The 24,169-nt window shown below is 42.9% G+C and overlaps 2 protein-coding genes across 8 annotated transcripts in view; both read left to right on the top strand.

Annotated features, from left to right (window-relative positions):
• Window positions 1-24,169, top strand: part of SUPT3H (SPT3 homolog, SAGA and STAGA complex component) — a 276,326-nt gene that overhangs the window by 141,148 nt on the left and 111,009 nt on the right. The gene's annotated exons all lie outside the window — the stretch shown is intronic.
• Window positions 554-7,130, top strand: LOC146545134 (uncharacterized). Of its 2 annotated transcripts, none has more exons than XM_085218369.1 (2): window positions 554-2,333; window positions 4,896-7,130. In XM_085218369.1, exons 1-2 carry the CDS (start codon window positions 1,373-1,375, stop codon window positions 6,677-6,679), a joined length of 2,745 nt encoding a protein of 914 aa, XP_085074495.1. In that variant the 5' UTR covers window positions 554-1,372; the 3' UTR covers window positions 6,680-7,130. The 2 variants fall into 2 exon arrangements, with proteins under 2 accessions (XP_085074495.1, XP_085074494.1); XM_085218368.1 differs by lacking the exon at window positions 554-2,333 and adding an exon at window positions 3,021-3,157 and having other exon boundaries at window positions 3,483-7,130.

Raw genomic sequence — 24,169 nt, 5'->3', positions numbered from 1 at the left:
TGGAAAACAAGTCTGTAATACAATTGGATCCTCTGGTAGCACTTCTCATGGGCGATGGAAAAGAGAAGGGTCTTTGCCTCTAGTAAGTAGCAGCTGATTGTAACACGTGCAAGAACGTGGTCATCGTTTACATCGTGCTCTTGCCTTTCTAGGAGTAGAGGTGGTTTTTTTCCCCCCTCCTGTTGTAAGTTACATCTTTGATGTTGTTGGCCGTGGTCGTTGTTTTCAAGGCAGAAGATTTGCGTTTAAATTTCATCAAAGATTTTCACTCAGCTCTAATAGAGTAGCTTCTGTAGTCCTGAGTCTGCTTTTGTGCCTTGAGGTGAGAAAGCTGAATAGGCTCAATCTGTCCACTGCCATCCTAGAGGTCACGTGCTGGAGCTCTTGTATCAGACACGTTCTGCAGCAATGTGTTTTTCATTGGTGAAGGAAACCCTTGCTTTACAGGTGCCCACATCGGGCACAAGGCACAATTTTCTCTATTTCTCGTTAAAAAAGAAAAAGTTCTCTTTCAGTGCTTCTTGACTGGTAAGCACTTGTTTTAGATTGTCAGTATTTCATTTTTAATATATTAGTATTAAGGAGATATTCTGCAGAAAATTTAAATTGGAAATGATGAGCTCCTGTTCATCATGACTGTCATGGTTTCATGATTTTTCATTATCAGTATTCCACATCATAACATCATGCAATGCACTGGGGGTTTGACTGCTGATGCTCAAGTTCCGGGTGCCTGTCCAGCGGAGAAGAGCAGCTACGTTTCCCCAGGGGGCTTTGCGGTCAGCGAGGAGATATAACTCCCGGCAAGGTCACCTGATGCTCTCTTCTTTGCCTGCGCTGCTTCGCTTGCGCTTCTCTGCCTGCGCTTCTCTGCCTGCGCTTCTCGCCTGCGCTTCTCTGCCTGCGCTTCTCATCTCAGCGTTGTGGTAAGGCCGATCCACCATCAATTTCACATTCTCTCTCCTTATAAAATTCTGTTGATACCGTATTTAGTAAATTACTTTGTTTTACCTCAGATTGTTGCCACTGTTTTCAATTATTTCGGGGTCCCTTATTTTCTTTTTTTTTTCCCGGGGGCGCGGATCCGCGGATCCCTCCGCCCTTCTAGTCACGGAACCGGGCCGAACCAGCCCGTAAACCGTTGACATTTTTGGTGGAGAATGCGGGCAACAGTTGCTTTTTAGCTTTTTGAACAAATCTCTCTCTCCGCTCTCAGACAGCTTCATTGGGAAAGTTTATCTGTTTCACCAGTACTGTCTGAAAGCGTGACCTTGAAAAGTCCAGGCGGACGGCCAATACTCTAGGATATTTGTAAACTTTGAGCCTTGCTATCTTGTTTCTGTAAAAGAAAAAAAAAAAAAAAGAGAAAAAAATGCTTTCTCTACTGAAACTGCCTTTTAAGGGGCTGCATGCCACTGTCTCTTCTTTCTTAATGCTAAAAACATACTGGGCCTTAATTAAGTTCACCACTTTGCTCTATGGAGCAATAGGTATATATAGCCAATTGAAAACATGGATGGAAATAACTATGTGGCATCTGCATATTATGTGGCATACCATTCCAGAGGGAGCTGCTAATTTTACAGGGTTGGGAATTTTTAAGCAGGTTTCCAGCCTCTCCTTTGAATTCTTTATGCGGATTTTCAATGCTCGCCTGATCACGTTATTAATCTCCGTGAATGTACTGCTCACCATTTCACTTATTATTAGTATTTATTATATTTTGAGGAAGTCTGCCCCAAAACCAGTAAATGCTGAGTGGCAGGGAATGTGGAGAGGCCTGGGTGAGACTTTAGAGAAATGGAAATCTTCGGTGTCATGGAACTTTACTCCAGAACACCTGAAAGACCCTGAAAATTTAAACAGATATTTGAGACAGGAATGTCGCGGCTCAGGAAGATCTGAGGAGGCCCAAATTATTTGGGGCCTGGCTAATGCTTACCGGGCCTTATTCAATACTATCCTGGAGAGGGAGAGAGTTTGTGAAATTGAAAAGGAGAGTCTCAGGGAAACAGTGCAAAATGAGCGAGAGAGTCTCCTGGTCGAGAGAAACAGCCTCCAATCTGAGAGAGATGCCCTCCGAATTGAGAGAGACTCCCTGCAATCCAAACTCAACAGTCTTCAATCTCAACAAGACACCCTCCAATCTGAGCTAGATACTCTCATAATCGAACGAGACAGGCTCCGAGCTGAACTGGAGGATGAGAGCATTGGAACTGACCAACCTGATCAACTACAAGAAGCACCACAATTGATGTCACTTGCCCCTGTAAGAGGACGGAAAATGAAACGAATCTCGACTCAGTTAGAAGAGAAGAAAGAAGAGGAGAGAGGTCCAGAGGAGTGGCTCCAAGATCCACAAGAAGCACCCCTAAGTCCAGGGGAGGGGCCCTCAGTAAGACCACGGTCACCGGCGCCAATGAGGGCAACAAGAAGTCCCGAAAGAGTAAGAGGTGAGCAAGATATCGTTACTATTGTTGATCGATCTCTGAAAATGAATGAAATTCGAAGTCTGAGAAAAGACTTTTCACGTCACCCAAACGAGCCTATTGCCACTTGGTTACTTCGATGTTGGGACAATGGGGCCAACAGTGTGTGGCTGGATAGTAGAGAAGCTCGCCAACTGGGTGGCATTGCTAGGGACTCAGCCATTGACAGAGGTATTAGTACATGCCAGAACCAGGCCTTTACCCTCTGGAAGCGGATGTTGTTAGCTGTAAAAGAAAGATACCCCTTCAAAGATGATCTGATGCCTGAGAAAAAGAAATGGGCTGATATGGAAGAAGGCATCTGTTATTTAAGAGAATATGCTGTGGTGGAAATGCTACATAGCCCCGATTTCATTCCTGACGAGCCAGACCAAGAGCATGATCCCGAGAGAGTCAGGTGTACACCAAACATGTGGCGTACATTCACAAAGACCGCACCAGAAAGGTACGCCAGCACATTTGCAGCAATGTATGGCAGAGGGGAAAGAAGACCCCTTATAAGTGAATTGGTTAATAAACTTCAAGACTTTGAGTTACATTTAAGCCCTCTGCGAGCTTGTGTTTCAGCCATTACAAAAGTAGCTGAAAAGCTGGACAGAATGGAGAACAAACAAGAAGATATAATAGACAAACTATCAACCGTGCCTGAAGCTGATAAATCCGTGGAGGTAACGGATACATCAAATGGGGACCAGAATTCCCAAAACAGCCTATTGGAGGGGCTCATCAACTTGATTTCCTCCCAGCCGGTGGCATCTAATGTCTCAGCCATCAAAAGAAGACGTTCTCCTGCTCGAGCAAGTGACAACAGTAAGACCACATCACGTTTTGCCTTGTGGCATTACCTACGTGACCATGGAGAAGATATGAAGGAGTGGCATAAACAACCTACTCCTGTACTTCAAGCACGGGTAAGAGAGTTACAAGACAAATCAACCACCAAGGTGAACTTCTCCAAAAAGGTGATTGCTCCAGTTGCTGCAGACAATGAAGGTAACAAATAGAGGGGCCCTGCCCCCAGCCAGGGGGGGGAAAGGGATAATAGAGTTTATTGGACTGTGTGGATTAGATGGCCTGGCACATCAGAATCACGAAAATATAAGGCCCTGGTGGATACTGGTGCACAGTGCACTCTAATGCCCTCGAGTCACCAAGGGACAAAATCAATTTATATTCATGGGGTGACTGGAGGTTCCCAAGAGCTGACTATGTTGGAGGCCGAAATCAGCCTCACTGGTAAAGACTGGCAAAAGCACCCTATTGTGACTGGCCCAGGGGCTCCATGCATACTTGGTATTGATTACCTCAGAAGGGGATATTTTAAGGATCCCAAAGGGTATCGATGGGCCTTTGGAATAGCTGCTGTAGACACAGAAGGTGTTAAGCAGTTGTCTATTTTGCCTGGCCTGTCAGAAGATCCATCTGCCGTGGGGTTGCTACGAGTGAAAGAGCAACAAGTACCGATTGCTACAAAAACGGTGCACAGACGGCAGTACCGCACCAACAGGGATTCCTTGCTCCCCATTCAGAAGCTGATTCACCAACTAGAGAATCAGGGAGTGATTAGCAAGACTCACTCACCTTTTAACAGCCCCATATGGCCAGTGCGTAAAGCCAGTGGAGAATGGAGGCTGACGGTGGACTACCGTGGCCTGAATGAAGTCACACCCCCATTGAGTGCTGCTGTGCCAGATATGTTAGAACTCCAATATGAATTGGAGTCAAAGGCAGCCAAATGGTACGCCACCATTGATATTGCTAACGCCTTTTTCTCCATTCCTTTGACCAAAGAATCTAGGCCACAGTTTGCTTTCACCTGGAGGGGCATTCAGTATACCTGGAATCGTTTGCCCCAGGGGTGGAAACATAGCCCAACCATTTGCCATGGGTTGATCCAAGCTGCACTGGAACAGGGAGGTGCTCCTGAGCACTTACAGTATATTGATGACATCATCGTGTGGGGCAACACAGCAAAGGAAGTTTTTGAGAAAGGAGAGCAAATAATCCAGATCCTTCTGCGTGCTGGTTTCGCTATTAAGCGAAGCAAAGTGAAAGGGCCTGCCCAGGAAATTCAGTTCCTAGGTATAAAGTGGCAAGATGGCCGTCGTCACATCCCAACAGATGTGATCAACAAAATCAGTGCCATGTCTCCACCCACTAATAAGAAAGAGACACAATCGTTCCTGGGTGTAGTGGGTTTTTGGAGAATGCATGTTCCAAACTACAGCCTCATTGTAAGCCCCCTTTATCAGGTGACACGGAAGAAGAATGATTTTATGTGGGGTCCTGAGCAGCAGCAGGCTTTTGAGCAGATTAAACAAGAGATAGCCCGTGCCGTGGCCCTGGGGCCAGTACGGATGGAACAGGATGCGAAGAACATCCTCTACACTGCTGCTGGAGAGAAAGGTCCCACTTGGAGTTTGTGGCAAAGAGCCTCAGGAGAGACCCGAGGCCGACCCCTGGGATTCTGGAGTCGGGCGTACAGAGGGTCTGAAGAGTGCTACACTCCAACTGAGAAGGAGATCTTAGCCGCATATGAGGGGGTTCGGGCTGCTTCCGAAGTAATCGGTACAGAAACACAGCTCCTTCTGGCACCTCGACTGCCAGTGCTGAACTGGATGTTCAAGGGAAAGGGTCCCTCCACCCATCATGCTACTGATGCCACTTGGAGTAAGTGGATTGCGCTGATTACGCAGCGAGCGCGGATGGGAAATCTCAACCGTCCAGGAATCCTAGAGGTGATCATGGACTGGCCTGAAGGCAAAAAGTTTGGAACACCGCCAGCAGAAGAGATATCACGTGCTAAAGAGGCCCCACCATATAATGAACTACCCGAAAATGAGAAGACATATGCCCTATTCACAGATGGATCGTGTTGTATTGTGGGGAAACACCGCAGATGGAAAGCCGCTGTGTGGAGCCCCACACGACAAGTTGCAGAGGCCACTGAAGGAAAAGGAGAATCGAGCCAATTTGCAGAGGTAAAGGCTGTCCAACTGGCCTTGGATGTTGCTGAACGGGAGAGGTGGCCAATGCTTTATGTTTACACTGACTCGTGGATGGTGGCAAATGCTCTATGGGGGTGGTTACAGCAGTGGGAGCAAAACAACTGGCAAAGAAAGGGTAAACCTATTTGGGCTGCTGACCTGTGGAAAGATATTGCTGCCCGAATAAAGAATATGGTTATAAAGGTGCGTCACGTAGATGCCCATGTGCCCAAGAATAGGGCTACTGAAGAGCAGCAAAATAACCATCAGGTAGACAGAGCTGCCAGAATTGAGGTGGCCCAAATAGATCTGGACTGGCAGAACAAGGGTGAATTATTTCTAGCCCGATGGGCCCATGAGACCTCAGGCCATCAAGGGAGAGATGCGACATATAAGTGGGCTAGAGACCGAGGGGTGGATTTAACTATGGATGCTATTGCGCAAATCATTCACGACTGTGACACGTGTGCCACAATTAAACAAGCCAAGAGAATGAAACCTCTCTGGGAGGAAGGGCGATGGCAAAAGTACAAATATGGGGAGGCATGGCAGGTTGATTATATCACCTTGCCACGATCTCGTAATGGTAAGCGTTATGTGCTCACCATGGTGGAGGCAACAACTGGGTGGCTTGAAACCTATGCAGTACCCCACACTACCGCCCGAAATACCATACTAGGTCTTGAGACACAAGTCCTGTGGCGACATGGTACCCCAGAAAGAATTGAGTCAGATAATGGGACTCATTTTAAAAATTCTCTTGTAGGTACCTGGGCTAAAGGTCATGGTATTGAGTGGATTTACCATATTCCCTACCATGCACCGGCCTCAGGTAAGATTGAACGATACAATGGGTTGTTAAAAACTATGCTGAAAGCAATGGGAGGCGGTACATTTAAGCACTGGGAGAAGCATTTGGCAGAAGCCACCTGGTTAGTCAATACCAGAGGATCTATCAATCGTGGTGGTCCAACCCAGTCCAGCTCCCTACATACCGTAGAGGGAGATAAAGTCCCTGTTGTACATGTAAAGAATATGTTGGGAAAGGCAGTTTGGGTTATTCCAGCCTCTGAGAAGGACAAACCTCTTCGTGGAACTGTTTTTGCCCAGGGACCTGGGTCCACTTGGTGGGTGATGCAGGAAAACGGGGATGTTCAATGTGTACCGCAAGGGAACTTGATGTTGAGGGAGTGCAGTCAGTAATTCCTAGTGCGTGTGTTTATATTTTGTTTGTATATATTAAGCATGATGTAGTGATGTGGAATAAGGGGTGGAATGTCATGGTTTCATGATTTTTCATTATCAGTATTCCACATCATAACATCATGCAATGCACTGGGGGTTTGACTGCTGATGCTCAAGTTCCGGGTGCCTGTCCAGCGGAGAAGAGCAGCTACGTTTCCCCAGGGGGCTTTGCGGTCAGCGAGGAGATATAACTCCCGGCAAGGTCACCTGATGCTCTCTTCTTTGCCTGCGCTGCTTCGCTTGCGCTTCTCTGCCTGCGCTTCTCTGCCTGCGCTTCTCGCCTGCGCTTCTCTGCCTGCGCTTCTCATCTCAGCGTTGTGGTAAGGCCGATCCACCATCAATTTCACATTCTCTCTCCTTATAAAATTCTGTTGATACCGTATTTAGTAAATTACTTTGTTTTACCTCAGATTGTTGCCACTGTTTTCAATTATTTCGGGGTCCCTTATTTTCTTTTTTTTTTCCCGGGGGCGCGGATCCGCGGATCCCTCCGCCCTTCTAGTCACGGAACCGGGCCGAACCAGCCCGTAAACCGTTGACAATGACTTTCCATAAATATTTGCCTTTTCTTCCACAATAATGTATATGAAAGAATGTGTCCTGAGTTTTCTGCTCCATCAGTAAATGTTACTTGTTCACATTATTTAAACATATTTCTTCTAAAGCACAGAACCTACTTTACCCTACCTTTACCCTTCAAAAAGGCAGAGGTGCTACATGTGGAAATTTCCAGGCCAATTGGTAGAGGCCAAGCTTGGAGCTAAGCCACCAGGACAGTCACTACAAGTTCAGCAGGCTATCTGAAACCAACCAACTAACCAACCAACCCAAGATGATCCAGTTTATCAGTGCAGCAAGAAGTGCTCAGTACCAGATGCACGGTAAGCATGCTTTTGGGCAGAGGTCTTCTTTGTGCATGAAGAACAAATGTACAGCAAGAAGTAGTTCAGGACTCCCAGTCTGAGTTTATGCCCTCTCTATGCGTTCTCTTAGGATGTGGAAGCACTTCCTTGGTCAGTTGTTTTCTTTCCCACGGGTCTTTTGCAGAGTCAACACGTGCTGTGGGATGGAGCTCATAGCATTAGGGCAGATCTTAATGATCTGTAGAGCAAAGCTGGACTGAGGTCATTGATCCAGCATTGTTCTCAGAATTATTTAAATTATTTCCCTACATTCACTTTCAGGAACACTAAGCTGATAATTGATTTAAATAAATAATATTTGTGTTCTGGCTTTAAGTTCATATTGTTGTACGAGGTGTTCTTAAGAACCATCTTTAAATAGCTCTTTTTATGACTACGAGGTATATTTTCTACACAGCTGCCTGTTTAAAGCACATGATGCACCTGTTCTGGTCCTGTGTTGTAGTCATCTTGCCTAATTTGTTTCAGAGGATGGCATATGAATGGTAAATGAAAAAGTGAATTTCTGGGAGGAAAATGATCGTTTCTTTTGAGCATTGGTATTTTATTAAGATATGGAGAATACCTCTGTTTTTCATTTGAGAGCTGAGAAGATCATTATGGAAAGGCTAAGATAATAATACCATGAATCCTACAGAAGAAAACAAAAAAGGAAACACAAAGCACAGAGGGAAATGAATGATGATATCCACATAACTGTAGCCCCATGTTCAGTAATAAGAAAAAAAAAGCAAACTGTTGAATGGATTGAATGGAAAAAGCAACGTGATCAATGGATAAAGATTGTTTTGGTGCACATCTAAAATAAAAAGATTGAAGGTAGTGCAGGCAGTCCCAATCCTGGTGTTTCCCAATTTTCTCTATCGCATTTTGGCTTGTCATTAAAGAACACATAGATGCAGGTCTGCATTTCTGCTCCAGTGTAGATTCCTATTCAGGCTGTTGGGCAAGAAGAACTAAATCTCTAGGAAGAATCACTCACAGGTTTTCAGAATCAATTGCATTCCTAAATGTACAGGCACTCAATGACTTTGATGCTAGAGCTTTTAGGAATAATCTGATAAGCCGATCCTAGGCTGTTTCCAAAATACATCCTCCAATTTATCTTTATATATAGTATTATGAATATAGTCTAGATTGATTGCTGTCATAATCTTGGATGAGCTGAGATATTCCATGTGAGATGCTCTGTGTCTGGGCTGGATCAATTATTTATTCTGATGTCCCTGGTTGCAATGCCTAAAAAATACCTCAAATCATTTGACTGTTTTGAGATTGGAACGAAGGAACAATTTTTCTGTCCATTCCAAATTTCAGTGGTCAAATGGAAAAAAAGAATATTAAATGAGCACATGTAAAATCCGTACAAAGACCCACCTCATCTTGTAGTCCGATTTGTTAGACATGGTGAAAACTAAGTGGAAAGTGAAAGTTGTCAGTGGTGTGAGTACACGTGTGTTTGATGAGGAAGATGGGCATGAACTTTAAAAAGCATCTGTGTATCTTTGAAATCAGCTCCAGAGTCAAATGAGCAGTGGGGTTTTATTGCTGTTTTTACCATCTTTCTTTATTTCACATATTTATCCAAATACATAAGCTCTTGGTGATTGGTGCATGCTGACATTCCTTCTGCTTTTTCTTGGAGATGCTGAGTGGATTCATCTGAATAGAGACAAAAATGGTTTATCTGCACATAACATGATCATTAGAAATTAACTTCTGTGTTAGAGGAGAGGGTGGTGAGGCAGTGGAACAGGTTGCCCAAGGAGGCTGTGGATGCCCCATCCCTGCAGGCATTCAAGGCCAGGCTGGATGTGGCTCTGGGCAGCCTGGGCTGCTGGTTGGCGACCTGCACACAGCAGGGGGTTGGCACTGGATGAGCGCTGTGGGCCTTTGCAACCCAGGCCATTGTAGGATTCTAGGAGGAGGTGAGTGCATCTACATTGTGACTCTTCCTCCCCCAGTGTAGCTCTACTATTGTGCCATCCACGTAAAATCTGGACGCAGTAAGTGCCTTTTATGACTCTTACATCTTTATGACTTTAAACTCTGGCTGTATTCTTTGTTCTTCATTGACTCTGTCCAACAGAACTTAAAGTTGTGAATGGCACAAACTGATTTATGGATATCTGTGGGAAAGAAAAAAGAGTACCATTAAATTCGGCATGGTCTCTGAGTGTCTCATAAAACTTAAAGGTCATCTCAGAGTGTTGAACAGAGCAAATTCATTGTAGTTTTTAGATCACCCTGTCTAATTTCAAGCAAACCTGATAGTTTCAGAATAACTTTTTTGGGGGAGATTGGCTTGTTAACAGTGTTATGCAGTTACAAGAAAATGTGGTCACAGCTGGTTCTGGTTTCTTAGCTAATCCACCTGATTGGAAACAACAGGTTTTTGATATTTTTCCATTTCTTACACTGACACCTAGTGTTCAGAGCTCTTGTATTTTCTAATAGTGCACTTTGTTATTAATAGATAACTGCCAATACTGAAGTTCGACACCACTGTGCAAAATGGACATTTCTGTTGTTCTTAAAGAGAAAACTGATGTCAAAGGTGTTACCATGAAAAAAAGAAAAAATTACTTTGGAAAATACAAATAGTTGCCCAATATTGGAAAAACTTGGCAGAAGCTATTTTACTTCTTGAAGTGCTGCAGAATTTATTTTTGTAGTGTTAAAGGACTTTATTTTTGGCAAATAGAACTCCTCTGTCTCTGTGTCACTGACCAACAAAAACAGTGATAACAGCAGAAACCCTTCGATCAGTATTTATTGAATTGTGGGGAATGGCAAATGCTTTTTATTTCTGTCTTCTTCTATCTTCAAGCCACGATAGGAGTGTTGATGGCAGCACAGTCCTTGAGTGGACAGAAATTGAATTATAAACAAAACCCACACAAACAATCTTGTCTTATCTCAGACTTGCAAATAACTGCAGTAATCAAAGTATGGGTTGAGACCAATCCTGATGAAGACAACATCAGACAGAGTCAAAGTGATGCTTTAGCTCTCGTCCCAATGATGTTATTGAAGATCTTTCATCATGTAAGATAGTTGGTTGAGGATGGTGTGTAGCTGCATCTGAAAACATGAATGAATGTTAACGTTTTATTGTTGGCTTCTACATAAAAATGAAAAAAGCTCAGGTGGAGAAAACATACTGTAAAATTACCCTCAATCCTTGATTTTAACTGTTTGGGTTTTTTTTCCCCATGACTTTTCTTGCAAGTGAACCCAAAAGCCATCTTTCTGCATCGAGACTTGTGTGTTTTAAGTGTCCTTCCTTACATGCTCTACCTTGCCTTGTTCAGGAAGCAGGCAGCAGTGGCAGTGCACTGAACACCCCCCCAGCCAATGGTCTCCTTTTGAGGAAATTCAGTTCTCACCCAGTTTCCAAGTGGATCTGAAAGTGACCATTAGAACATTCTCTTTATATAAACTTTGGTGAGCTTCATTAACCAGACTCCACTCTTCAATTCTACTGTTTCAGTTTTCCCTCCAGAGATGACATCTTCCTTCCAGACCCATCAACTACGTATTCTTTAGATTCTTGTCCTATTAACACTGAAAGTTAAGAAAAAATAACTGGTGTTTTGCATGAGGTGAAGGAGTAAGTGGCTTGATCACAGGAAAGCTTGAAGGAAGCAGATGTGAGAAAAAATTTTGGAAGCTTTGCATCAGTTCGTACAGGAATGATCTTCTCAACACAATCTTCTCTTGATGCTTTGCAGTCATTCTTGTCCCTCTCAATTACTTTCAACGCTGATTTTAAATACAGTGTACAGCATGCAGTAGTCTCTATGGTATACGTAAGTGTTTTCAAGCTCAAATTGCTGTTCTCATGCGCTCTTCCTTTAAATTTCAGTGTGCAATCTCATGAGTCAGACTGCTCATTTTCTGCCATGTTTGGTACAGGTTTTGTACTTCCCTGTGTGCAAATGGTGTATTAGAAAGTATGCATCCCTGGAGGTGTTCAAGGCCAGGTTGGATGGGGCCCTGGGCAGCCTGGTCTGGTATTAGATATGGAGGTTGGTGGCAGCAGGGGGTTGGAGCTTCGTGATCTTTGGGGTCCCTTCCAATCCAAGCCATTCTCTGAGTCTATGATTCTATGCTGCAAAGTTGGCTATCAGTAATTCACATTCATGTGAACCACTCAGAGTTCAGAGTGATATCAGAGAAATAAATCAGAGTCGAGAGAGAAGAAGAGTACTTATAGAACAGCATTTATTTGGCTTTTTTCATGCATTTGATTTCAGGATGAGGTGAGTTTGGAATGGTGATTTCTCTCTAGAGATTATAAAAGATGCTTTTGGCGATGCCATCTCAGACGTAGGCATCCATGATCAGCCAGGTAGCTCTCAGCTCAGTGTGCGAGACAGGAGTCCCCTTTTACAGATGCCCCTCTGTGACACAACTCATGATGCATTCCAAAACACAGGAAGATAACTGAAAAATCTCTGTTGTATAAAAGAGAGGATAACAGTGTCAAAAGCAGTGGAAAACTCAGAGAAAATAAAGACATAGTGAAAGCCCAGATCTCTGTCCAGGAAGAGGCACATAGTGTCCCATTATGAATAGTTTCAGGAGAGGGGATTTATGAAAAGTCAGGTTGGAGCTGATCCAAGACAGAGTTAAAAGAAGGGAAGTCTGTGTGTTAACTGAAAACTGTATGTTCTACGTTTTTTTGCAGATGAAGAAAGAGAAACAAATGGGAAAAGATTTGGAGAGACAGGTTCCAGTGAGATATGGGTTCTTTTAAAGAAAGCATAGACTGAGGACATCTGTACACTGTGAGCAGAAATGCCAGAGAGCAATGAAAAATGGAAAACTAAGTAGGCAGGGTATGATGTATGTACTGTGGTGGGTCAGAGTTGGGAAAAAGTCCAGGATTTATGACAAGAAAAGGTGTTCAGGAAGGAAAAGTAAGTGCAACTGTGTGGGAATGCATATATTATCTGTTGTAGCAGAAAAAAAGGAAGGAGCTAAAAGAGCAAGTACGATTGCAAATGAGCAATAGGAAGGCTGAGGTTCATCAGAGAGAATCCCAATAGGAAGTGGGATAAAGATGGAAACAAATTTGTCGTGGATGGAGTCTGGAAGAAGATCCCATCACCTCCTCTCAATGGCGAGAGGATGGGAATGTGTCATGAAAGATAGGTTTGAAAGAGAAACCAGCATTGGTGCACTGGAGCTTTCTGAGTGGTTTGGAGAATCAGTTTGGGAAGCAGGTTTGCATAGTGTTAGGTACTGATGACAGGAAGGCGGTCAAGAAGTGGAGTGATAATTAGCAGACAAGTTATTCCCAAATTGAGTCTCCAGTAAGGTCAGATAAAGGAGGTGCACAATGATGAATCAGGTGGAACAGTGCCATTGGTGTGACCATGAAGGAGAGCGAACGAGTAAGAAGAAAAGGAGAGACAGTATCTACATCCCAGTCAGGAATTAATATATATATACGTGTATATATTATTTATTAATTACTGAATGGAATTAATAGTGAGTACTTATACAGTGGTACACGGACTAATGTGAATATATAAAATAAAATATATTCACAAGTTACTACTTCTAGCAACCATTCTTACAATGCTCAGTAACTACATTTTTCACAATCTCTAATTTTTATATATGTTTTCACATTGCTTGTCATTTTCACCTTACATTCTATCATAATTCCAGATCAGTAAAAAGAAGCCAGATTGCTTTTCTGATGCGAATCTAAAGTACAAAGAGAACCAGTGTCACGAAATAAATAAATGGCAGAGCTGAAAAAAGTTGACTAGTTGTAGCTGAGAGGGAAGCTGTGCAGTTATTTGTATTGATGGTCTACGTCTCAGCCAATTGGGTTTTTATTTGACAATCCAAAGGTGTAATAACTTTTATTGTAAGAGGAAGAAAAATACACCAAGGCTAATAAATAATGGAGGACCTACTAGGGATATGCATAAATGCGTATCCTGTTCCTATGTATATACAAGCTTAATTATGTCTCTTTTAATTTTGCTGTTTGATTCAGTGGGATTGTCAGGTAATCATCCTTCTGAAATAACAGAAGGGGATACAATTTCGAATAACTTTGTTAATCTCTTCTGGCTGTTAAAAGAAAAAGATTTATTGGTATCAAATTTTATTGCATTCTTAGAATTTCCGAATTGATTGGCTGCTGGTTTAGCTTACTTGTCTCTTCCAGTTAGAAACCCAAACACAACAGAAGAAAGACATCACATTGAAGCTGACGTGCAACAAGTGAGTGAAAGTTCACTTGGCTTTTTCTCTCAGCACCAGGTGCAAAAGTTGGCTAAAAGTGCTGTGGCAGGCAGTTATTTTAAAGCAGTTTCTGGTTTAGTGTTTTATCAAGCCCAGGAGTAAAATATTCTGCAACTACTGCAGTTTCACAAAGCTACTTTTTAAGGTAGAACTCTGAATTGTTTAACTAATTAAAATGGCCCAGTAAAAACATTAATCATACCAAAACCATTAATGAGAGAGTATGTGGGATTTATGGAGGGCAATATAAAGTTTGTTAAAGGTGTGTCTCATTTTTTGTTTTAATATGCAGTAAATTCGCATTCTCCATATCTAGCAGAGGTTCTTATAGTCTTGAGATGTATCTGATTTTCTGCATTCCCTCGTATGAGTGATGGAGAATTGTGGTTGTTTCTGAGGAAAAGAAGAAAACCCAACTGTGTCCTGATTATGGGTGTGCCATACTTGGGGAGATGTTTTGTAGAATAGCTGCTGTACAGCTCTGCGTCATACTTTACAACAGCAGTACTCTATGCTGCAGTTTTCTCGGAGTGGTAAAGTGGTGGCTCAACGATGACATAAACTCCAGAAGTGTAGAGTTCAAGTGGTTTGCATGTGGGATTGCCAAATAACACGGTTTTGGTTTGTTTTCATTTTATTACGCCAATTCTCCTCCCCAGATGTCTTAGATTTCTGTGCCCCTTCCCTTCGCCTTTGATTCTCGCTCCTTGTAACTAATGATTTTTATTAGTCATCCTGCTAGTGCTCAGCTTTTTTACTCAGCACCTGTTGTCTTCAAAGCACTTTAGAAGTAATAACTGATTAGTTCTCCTGCTAGTCCTGAAAGAATTTCATTCTCTCTTCACATGTGAAAAGTGAGCTAAATGACTTGCCTGGAATTGTCCAACAGGTTTGACACCTGTCTTAGGACTTAATCTGCCTAGTCTGTGTCTGCGCTACCCTGTCTCTTGCCTCTCTACGCACTGAGTTTGTAGCACCGCAGTTTTAAGTGGAACATTTCATAGAATCCCAAACTGGCCTGGGTTGCAAAGGCCCACAGCGCTCACCCAGTCCCAACCCCCTGCTGTGTGCAGGTCGCCAACCAGCAGCCCAGGCTGCCCAGAGCCACATCCAGCCTGGCCTTGAATGCCTGCAGGGATGGGGCATCCACAGCCTCCTTGGGCAACCTGTTCCACTGCCTCACCACCCTCTGGGGAAAAACTTCCTCCTCACATCCAACCCAAACCTCCCCTGGCTCACTTTAAAACCATTCCCCTTGTCCTATCACCACCCACCCTCACAAACAGCCGTTCCCCCTCCTGTTTATCCGCTCCCTTCAAGTACTGGAAGGCCACGATGAGGTCTCCCTGCAGCCTTCTATTTCCTTTTGGTTAATGAGACATCCCGATTAGAATCTCAGTCCTGAACTTTGCTGAAGAAGCATGCTGGAAGGATGCCAAGAGACGTCTGCCTTTGGTCCTGATCTATTGTTGGTCTTTTTACATGAAAGCTCTGAAATATTTGTAGCTGTGCACTTGTGTACACAGATGCATATACACAGACATAGGTACAACTATTTGTTGAATCAAGTCCCCTGATTGGAGGAGTTACAGATAAGTGCTTACTAAAGCCTTGATGTAAGCTGCCAACAAGCGCTGTGAAATGCTCGTGGATAGGATCTTGGATTGATATTCTTGTTGAAATCACAGAATCATATAATGGCTTGGGTTGGAAGGGGCCTTAAAAACCATGCAGTCCCACCCCCTGCCATGGGCCTCCAGCTCAGGCTGCCCAGAGCCCGTCCGTGGCTCTGAATGCCTCTAGGGATGGGGCACCACAGTTCTGGGCAGTGCCAGTGCCTCACCATCCTCTGAATGAAGGATTTCTGCCTAAAACCTATATTTCCCCTCTTTTTAATTTAAAACCATTCCCCCTTGTCCTGTCGCTATCAGGGCATGTGAAAAGTTGTTCCCCCTCCTCCTGACGAGCTCCTCATTACTGGAAGGCCGCAGCCTTCCCTTCTCCAAGCTGAACAAACTCAGGAAATACTCCTACTATGAAATTTATATGGGAAAGATGATGCTGTTAAATCTAGTGCTGTGAATTCTGGAAGTATTACTTCCGTTTTTTTCTTTACCTTTTCTTATGGGCCTGTAGCAAGAAATCTGCCCAACCTCTCAAGTGAGGCAGTGCTCTTGCTTCTGTAATAAATGCTCAGATAGTTTGCTTTTTTTTTGGCCTGTCCATCTCAGAGCTATTTCATTCTGGAAACAGAATGAAGTAAGTGTTCTCTAATATGTCATAAATCATAGTTAAGACTGGAAATCCAGTCTGACACTGTGGTCTCGATTTGTGCAGTTTGCCTACCATTTTTATTTCTGCAAGGCAGTATATGTATTTGAAGGCTGGAGTTTCAGCCAGGAGTTTGAGTCTTAACTGTGTTTCCTTCCTTTAACAGGTTGAAAGCAAGCCTTTCAGATTGCTTCAGTATAGATTTTAGTACTTAAATTTCCTTTGTGTTCATTTTGGTCCCCTTCCAAATTTAAGCATGTATCTGAAACTCCCTGAAAACTCTGTGAATGGGAGCAGTTACAATAGGAGGTGGTGTCATTTCTATCTAACTGACTTCAGACTTGTTTCCAGTGATGCCTGATATTGAACTCAGTCAAACTCTGCAAGCTTAAAATTCAGAGCCCTGCACAAACAGCACAGGGTTTATGTCCTCCTCCGAGGTCCCCAGTGTTTTACCGTCTGGGTAGAAAAAAAGAAGTCAATCTCCTGAAAAATTTAGAGGTTAGGACATTTACTTTACTTTTTAATCTGAACAGAACTATAAGCTTTTCTTTTCTTGTGTGAAAATCTATTGAAACGAGAACAAACCTGATCTAGCAATAAGCCTTGTGTGTAGGGCAGTTGTGTTGGAAAGACCAAGATTCAAACGTCTGCTCATTAGAAGAAATTAACCCCAAAACAGCATCCCCTAAATGCTGAGTGCCATAAGATAAAACTGCTGAATAAATCTTTGGATGTCTTGTCTCCTATGAAGACAGACTGAAGGAGCTGCGCTTGTTTAGTTTCCAGGACTGAGAACATGATCTTTAAAGGCCCCCTTCAACACAAACCCTCCTTTGGTTGTACGATTATTTCTCTCTTAGATCTTAACCATGGACCTCTGAAGCATTGCCTAGTGCCGTATCCAAAATTATTTGTTTCAATAAATAGGGTTTTTCCAATGGAAAAATATTTCCTTTAAAGGTATCAACCAGTGCTAATGATTGAAAAAATCATATATTTCACACTTGCATGTAATAAAAATAGTTCTTGACAGTCTCTGAAAAAGCCATTTTAGATTAAGACTAAGGCTAAGAGAGTTAAATACAAGGGGAAAAAAAAAACAACACCTGTTTTGGTGGCAAATGGGTATGGGATATTCCTTGTTCTTAGCTGGTAACTTCAACTCCTGTAGATCTCATACACAAAATACAGGTAAGAGATATTGTATGTTAAGTGGGATTTCCATATCATATCCTTCATTATCAGATTAACCCGTCATAGAATCACAGAATGGCCCAGGTTGGAAGGGACCTCAAGGATCACGAAGCTCCAACCCCCCTGTGCCATGCAGGGCCACCAACCTCCACATCTCACAGCAGCCCAGGATGCCCAGGGCCCCATCCAACCTGGCCTTGAACACCTCCAGGGATGGACGGGGCATCCACAGCCTCTCTGGGCAGCTGTTCCAGCACCTCACCACTCTCACAGCAAAGAATCACTGGTTGGATTGGTTTTGTTTCTAAAGATGTTAGGCCCATCAACACTTGCAAAGGCAATATTAGACAGCAGTTGTAGCTGTGGAGCAGTTGTAACACAAACCTTCCATCTCGTGTTCGGAGGGAGATGGAATGCTGTTATGCAGTTGTGTGGCAGTGCATTTCATTACTGTTGGAGACAGCAGGAGGCTACTTTGTGGAAATGTTTCTGTCACTGTCAGCAGAAACATGCCCGCCCGGTTGAAAAATAGCCCACATCTTGCCAGTTCCCTGCTTCTAAGCAGTTGCTGTGGCTGTTCATCTTTACCTGTCACAACTCCTTTCAAATCTAAATTTTTATTAACCTTCCAAATGCTTAAGTAATGTACGTGTGGGAGACACAGCTATTCTTATGCAAGAGCTGCTGCTGTTCTCAGATGCAGGAAAATGTTTAATGAGTATTAATTAGTACTTAGTGGTTAGGTGTGCATGAGCAGGTACTGCAAAGAGATGTGAGCCCTGTAAGGCAGGCTTGAGTTACATCAAGTGCACTGAATGTCCATTTTCTGTCTTTGCTATCCATTTTTCTGACAGTAGACTGGCAACCACATACATTCAAAAGATGGTCTCTCCTGTATTTATTGTAGGCATCCGTGTCTTTTTATAGAAATCCTGAACACATCTGCTCTTACTGTGTTCAGGACCCTTTCTGGAAAGTTCTAGCTGCCTAATGGAAAATGTAGTTTCTCTCAGCCGTTTCTTCTTCTCTGAATTCATATATCTGTGTCAGAGGCTTTTCCTGTGACCCAGATTTGTTTTTCCTTTCCAAGCTTAGGCTGATGATTGCAACCTGAGTTTGTTGGATGGGCTGTTGGAAGTGTATTTGGAGCAAAATACTTTGTGCCCTGCTTGGCAAGAGAAGTGTTCATGATTTCCTAATGCAGACGGAAAGGTAGAATCCAAGTCTGAATTCAGACTGTATGTATGCATCATGTCAACTGCTTGACTCTGTAAACATCTAAGGTAAGTCACCTCAGTAGCCCCTGGTTTCCTTTTACAGCCTTGACTGGATTTCCACTGGCTCTTTTGGGAGCTTAGCCCATGTAAACACACACAGGCTGAGGTGTCAATCTCTGCTGAATTCTGCCCCAGTATTCCTCTTGCAAACCACGGAGGTGAAGATGTGAAGAAGTTTATATTGTATTATCGTAGAATCACAGAATGATCTGGGTTGAAAAGGACCAGAATGCTCATCTAGTTTCAACCCCTGCTATGTGCAACCAGCAGACCAGGCTGCCCAGAGCCACTTCTTCATTTCTATGGCTTCTTCATTCTTAAGCTTCATCCTTCTTTACATGCACTTCGTTATTCAACAATAGCACCCTTCAGCCCTATGAACCAAGCAATTGACATTCCCTTATGTTTACAAATAGGTCACAGAACCCGGTGTTACTTTGCATTGGTAGAAGGGAAAGCAGCATTTCTACCGTGTGGAAGCAAGGTTTCTTTTATAGCACTGTGGTGCTTTTGAGACAGTTCCTGAGAGAGCTATTTACATCACCGTGTTCATAGTGGGATGCAAAGTCTCCTCTCATCCAAAAGTAAATATCTAACAAATTTACTCCACAAATGAGCATATTTTTGTTGACCATATGTATTAAGATATTTTTGAAAAAATCATGGGTGATGATGAGTCATAACTGTTAAGTTAAACCTGCCTGTTTTTCTGTAATTGGTGCTTTAGTTACAATCTTGTTCCGATGTTTTCAGGTAACTAGCTATAAAATGATATGCATAAGCAATTCTATCTCTAAGAGTATTAACCATTTGCTACCCTGGCTTAAGGGGCTGGAGGCAGGAGTTGATCTCCCTCTGATCCCCAGCTGCTGACACAAAAGGGAATGTCTTTGCCTCCATGTGTCTTTTTTTTTTTATTGAGGTGATTGTTGAATTCTGTACAAGATTCAGTTTTTTCAGTGTACACATGGAGGTCCAAGTGCTGCCCTTGAGCATTTTGGTCCTGCTAAACTGATATCACCGTGACACCTTGCCTATAAAATACGGTGGACATCCCTGGCAAAATATAGGTGCTTACTTCATCCTGTGTTCTACTTGAAGACCAATTATGTCCTCCCTTTGCTCAAGCCATCAGAGCACAGGACTGCAGGCTGTCCTTCTGCGAGCACCTGCAGAGCTCTCTGGGCACTTTGTGGCTTTTCCCCTCCTAAGTAGATCCTTGAATGAGATACAGAGGTAGTAATCTTCATTAAACAAATCTTCTGGTGTAATACAGAAGGAACACCTTCAGCACTTCACCATGATGCCTTCGCTGTTGCCTCTATCTGTTATTTTTGCTCTGAACAGTGTAGCTATTTACTCATGCTTGAATAATAATTTTTAGATGCTTGGAGTTCTATTCCTTGCTGTCAGCTAGCAACCAGGCAAGGAAAGCTCATTTTTTGTTGCCAAGAAAGATGTATAGAATCATAGAATCCCAGAACGGCTTGGGTTGCAAAGGCCCCCAGCGCTCATCCAGTCCCAACCCCCTGCTGTGTGCAGGTCGCCAACCAGCAGCCCAGGCTGCCCAGAGCCACATCCAGCCTGGCCTTGAATGCCTGCAGGGATGGGGCATCCACAGCCTCCTTGGGCAACCTGTTCCACTGCCTCACCACCCTCTGGGGGAAAAACTTCCTCCTCATATCCAACCCAAACCTCCCCTGGCTCACTTATAACCATTCCCCTTGTCCTATCACCACCCACCCTCACAAACAGCCATTTCCCCTCCTGTTTATCCACTCCATTCAAGAACTGGAAGGCCACAATAAGGTCTCTCTGCAGCCTTCTCTTCTCCCAGCTTCACACATCGCAACATCATCTTCCTGATGAAATTGGTGTTGACTGAGAAAATTCAGCATGGGACAGGTCTGCAGGAACGAAGATCTGACAGATGGAAAACAGTAAAATCTAACCAAAGGAAGGAGTTAATCATTAAGATTATATCAGTCCTGCATTCAGTATTTGCTAGAGCTGAGCAGTCTACATAAAGCTGTCTGATTTCAAGACATTTTTATGGTGTGTGTTTTGGGAGTTTTCCACAGACATGCTGTAGGCAAGCTGGAAAAGATGTGTCATGCCACTGAATATGAAATGACACGAGCCATTTTTTGCCAAGGTTCTCTTCCTTCGCAGCGTATTCCTTACGTTCTTCCTTCTTCCTTACGTTACGAGGCACGATGTTTGGGGAACAGCATCCCCATCTGGATGGCATTACCTGTAGGATGTGCAGCTTGTACGTATCTCCTGGAGGTTAGCATCCAGCGTTAAACAAAGGAAGCTGATTGGAAACATCTGTCGAGCGTTTTCATAGTTCATATTTTATACAGTGGGTATTGAATTACCTTGCACATGACTGCATGTCTGAACTAAAAATAATAAGGTAAATCTTTTCCTTTTATTAAAATTAGTATAATATTAATTTTATAGTGAAACTACATTAAGCTGTTTCCCGACTTGGCACTGGAAGTTAATGCTGCTGACATCACTATGTATTTTACATGCCACTGAGACGTAATTGTTGGTTTATTGATGCAGTATGCTACAATAAGCACATTTTAGGTGCAGTCAAAATATAAACATTAGATTGAAATACAATTTCTTACGTAAAAGTGTGGCATTTATTAAATGCTGATGGAGAGACTTGCCAACTCAATGTGTAATGTTTCTGACCATTAAATATATTATGTGAAATAGTTATATAGAATATATAAAACGATTGTAGTACTGCCCACTTAGGTATTATGTAGATTTATGAATTCAGAGTCCCTAGTAAATACCAAAATTGCTGATTCTAGGTCAGTATTTATTAGGTTGGTAAATTTTATGGAGAGGAAGGATTTGTGCATCCCAGAACTGACAGAGGAAAGGTGTTATTTATGTAGTTAGAGTGAGAATGCAATAGTAATCTTGCAGCTGAGCTGAAGAAAGGTCAGACACTTTCCTTTGTATTCTCAATAACTTTCTAAAATATCTTCTAAACCTTTGTGTTCTGCAACAGTAAATACTATCTCAAGATCTAAGGAGCTCCCGATTTACTGCTCAATGTCACAAGCAGAACCTTCTTACCTTTCCAAAGTGTTATGCCATATGCAGGCTCCAACGCTCACATCAAACCAGGGAGCAGCAGACATTGTTCTCTGGGAAGATATTTTGAAATCCAGCAAGTGCTTTGAAAAGGATGGTGATGAGTGTTTATTTTAAGTGTTCTGCGATTGTGGAAATGAAGTGTTGCTCATAAATACCACGCAGGCTGAATGGCTGAGGGCACTTCTCATCTCTAGTGTGCAGGCTCCTACCCAAGGCAGTTTGGTCCAGTTTGACTACTCGGTTTTATGATGTTTTCAGCCAAGTTCATAAAAACTGCAAGTGGGATGAACAGTGTGATATGGATGTGCAGACATTTTTATTCAACAACACTGGATCAGCCTGAAAACATTTTTTAGAACGTTAACGCTTTCCATTTAATCAGTTAGTGCCTTACCCATACACAGAAGGGTCTGGTATCTTATCCGTGTGCTGAAAAGGCAGCGAGCGGTTTTATCAATTGAAAATTAAAAGACACCTTGTTCCATGGCAGAGAAATTTACAGTTTATCTACTGTACTGCTTGGGAATGTCTGTTTCACCACTGATAATATAGCTCATTAAACAGCTGAGAAAAATAAGACATTTTAATAATATTTTAAGACAACACTGTCAGCTTTATCCTGTTCCCCTCTTTGGCTGGTGCGGATGAAGGTGTTTGTAGGGAACATGGTCTGGTGGTTGGTGACCCTACACACAACAGGGGGTTGAAGCTAGATGAGCATTGTGGTCCATTTCAACCCAGGCCATTCTGTGATTCTGTGACGTATAAATATGCGCACGCATATACATTTATGAGTGTGTGTTCTCCAAAAACTCTATGGATCCCTCCAGCAGCTTGGCATACACGCCCTCATGCTCCCATTAGTTACTGCCAGAGTCTACTGGCCTCCCAGTTGCCTTGAAGCTGCTCCAGACTTACAACCCTCCCAGTAGCCCCAGTGAGACCATTGGGCACCTCCCAGTTTTCCAGCAGCAGTCCTGGATCCCCTGGTGCCCACGGGAGCCAACTTGCAGACTCCAGCATGCAGCCTAGACTTATGGCTGTGTTGATTTGTGGTCCCTGAGGCTCTTATGCGGCTCCAGGTCACGTCCAGCTTGATGTCTGTGGGTGACTGCACGCCAGCACGCACACTGACATAGCACGTGCACACTCTGGTTTTGTATTTTCACAGTATTATTGAAGCCCTAACAGGAATGCGAGCAGATAATTCTACAAAGAGCAAAGCTGTAATCAGATAGTTATTGCATCCTTAAGCTGAAGTTTTCCCAGATTCCTGTCCTGCGAGGGTTTTGAAGGGAAGGATTCGGAGAGTAGATGGGGAAAAGAGTTCTTCAGTAGGTTTGGAACAGTATCAGTTCACCAACTGTGTGTCTCAGCTGTGTAAATGATATTCCCCTGTCACATACTGAGCCAGAAGATTGCTTCAGTGGGAGATTTTATGGCCAAACGCAGCAGCCTGAGGCTCCTGTGTCTTTATCACCAACTGTACTGTATGAAGTGCGAAGCTGCAAAGTTTACTTGACAGTTTGAAGTTTACTTGACTTGACTGAGACCTTAATGCAACTACTTATAGTACATCATCATCATCTGAGCAGGAGCGATGTGCTTTAAAGCAGGAATCTGTGGCGTTTGCCAGACGGGGCTGCAGCCTGGTGCTAAATGGAGAATTGCCCTTACTGAGTTTGCTTACTTTGTAATTGTAAGTGTATTGGGGATACTGGAAGAACTAATGAAGAATGTTGGAACACCTGCATATGGCACAGCACCTTGATTTTAACAACCCTATGGGTGCTCAGGCAGCAAATTATCACCCCAATGAATTCCCTTCATTTTAAGCTGAGTCTTTGCCAAACAAAAGACTCAGCTGATAGAAAGCTGGCTAGGGCACAACTGATTTTGGATTATAACCCTGAATTTAACAGCTTGGGTCAGTGGATGCCTTTTTTTTTTTTTTTAGGGATGCCATGGTTACCAACTTGTTAAAACTGAATTACATTTAGATAAAGCAAAAACTTTGTGTACCAGTCCTTTTAGAACTGGGTTGGGATACGTCCATGATGATTCTACCATGACTGCACTCACTGTCATCCCAATAAGTATATTTAAATAATAATGTCTTGTTTATGTACATGACTTTCAAGTAATTCTCGACCTGTGAAGGAGCTGTCTTGTTTTGTAATCCACAAGACATTTCTATATGTTTCTTTCTGAAATGCGAGCTAGCTTTTATCCCAGGTAGATTGGACAGAGTAATCTGGAATTATTGCTCAGTGTATTAAAAAAAAAAACAACAAAAATCACATATAAATGATAGTTGCTAATTAAAGTGACTAATTCTTTTAATTAAAAGTCAAATCCCTGAATGTCCCAAGAGGGTAAAGATT

Source organism: Meleagris gallopavo, chromosome 2 (genome assembly GCF_905368555.1).
Source record: "Meleagris gallopavo chromosome 2, MGAL_WU_HG_1.1, whole genome shotgun sequence".
In the NCBI taxonomy this organism is placed as follows: domain Eukaryota; kingdom Metazoa; phylum Chordata; class Aves; order Galliformes; family Phasianidae; genus Meleagris; species Meleagris gallopavo.
Note: the sequence above shows the minus strand (reverse complement) of the source record. Positions and strands in the feature narration are given on the sequence as shown.

Excerpts from the sequence above, each read along its gene's own strand:
- LOC146545134 (XM_085218368.1), top strand. The coding sequence starts at position 3,626 with ATGCCCTCGAGTCACCAAGGGACAAAATCAATTTATATTCATGGGGTG.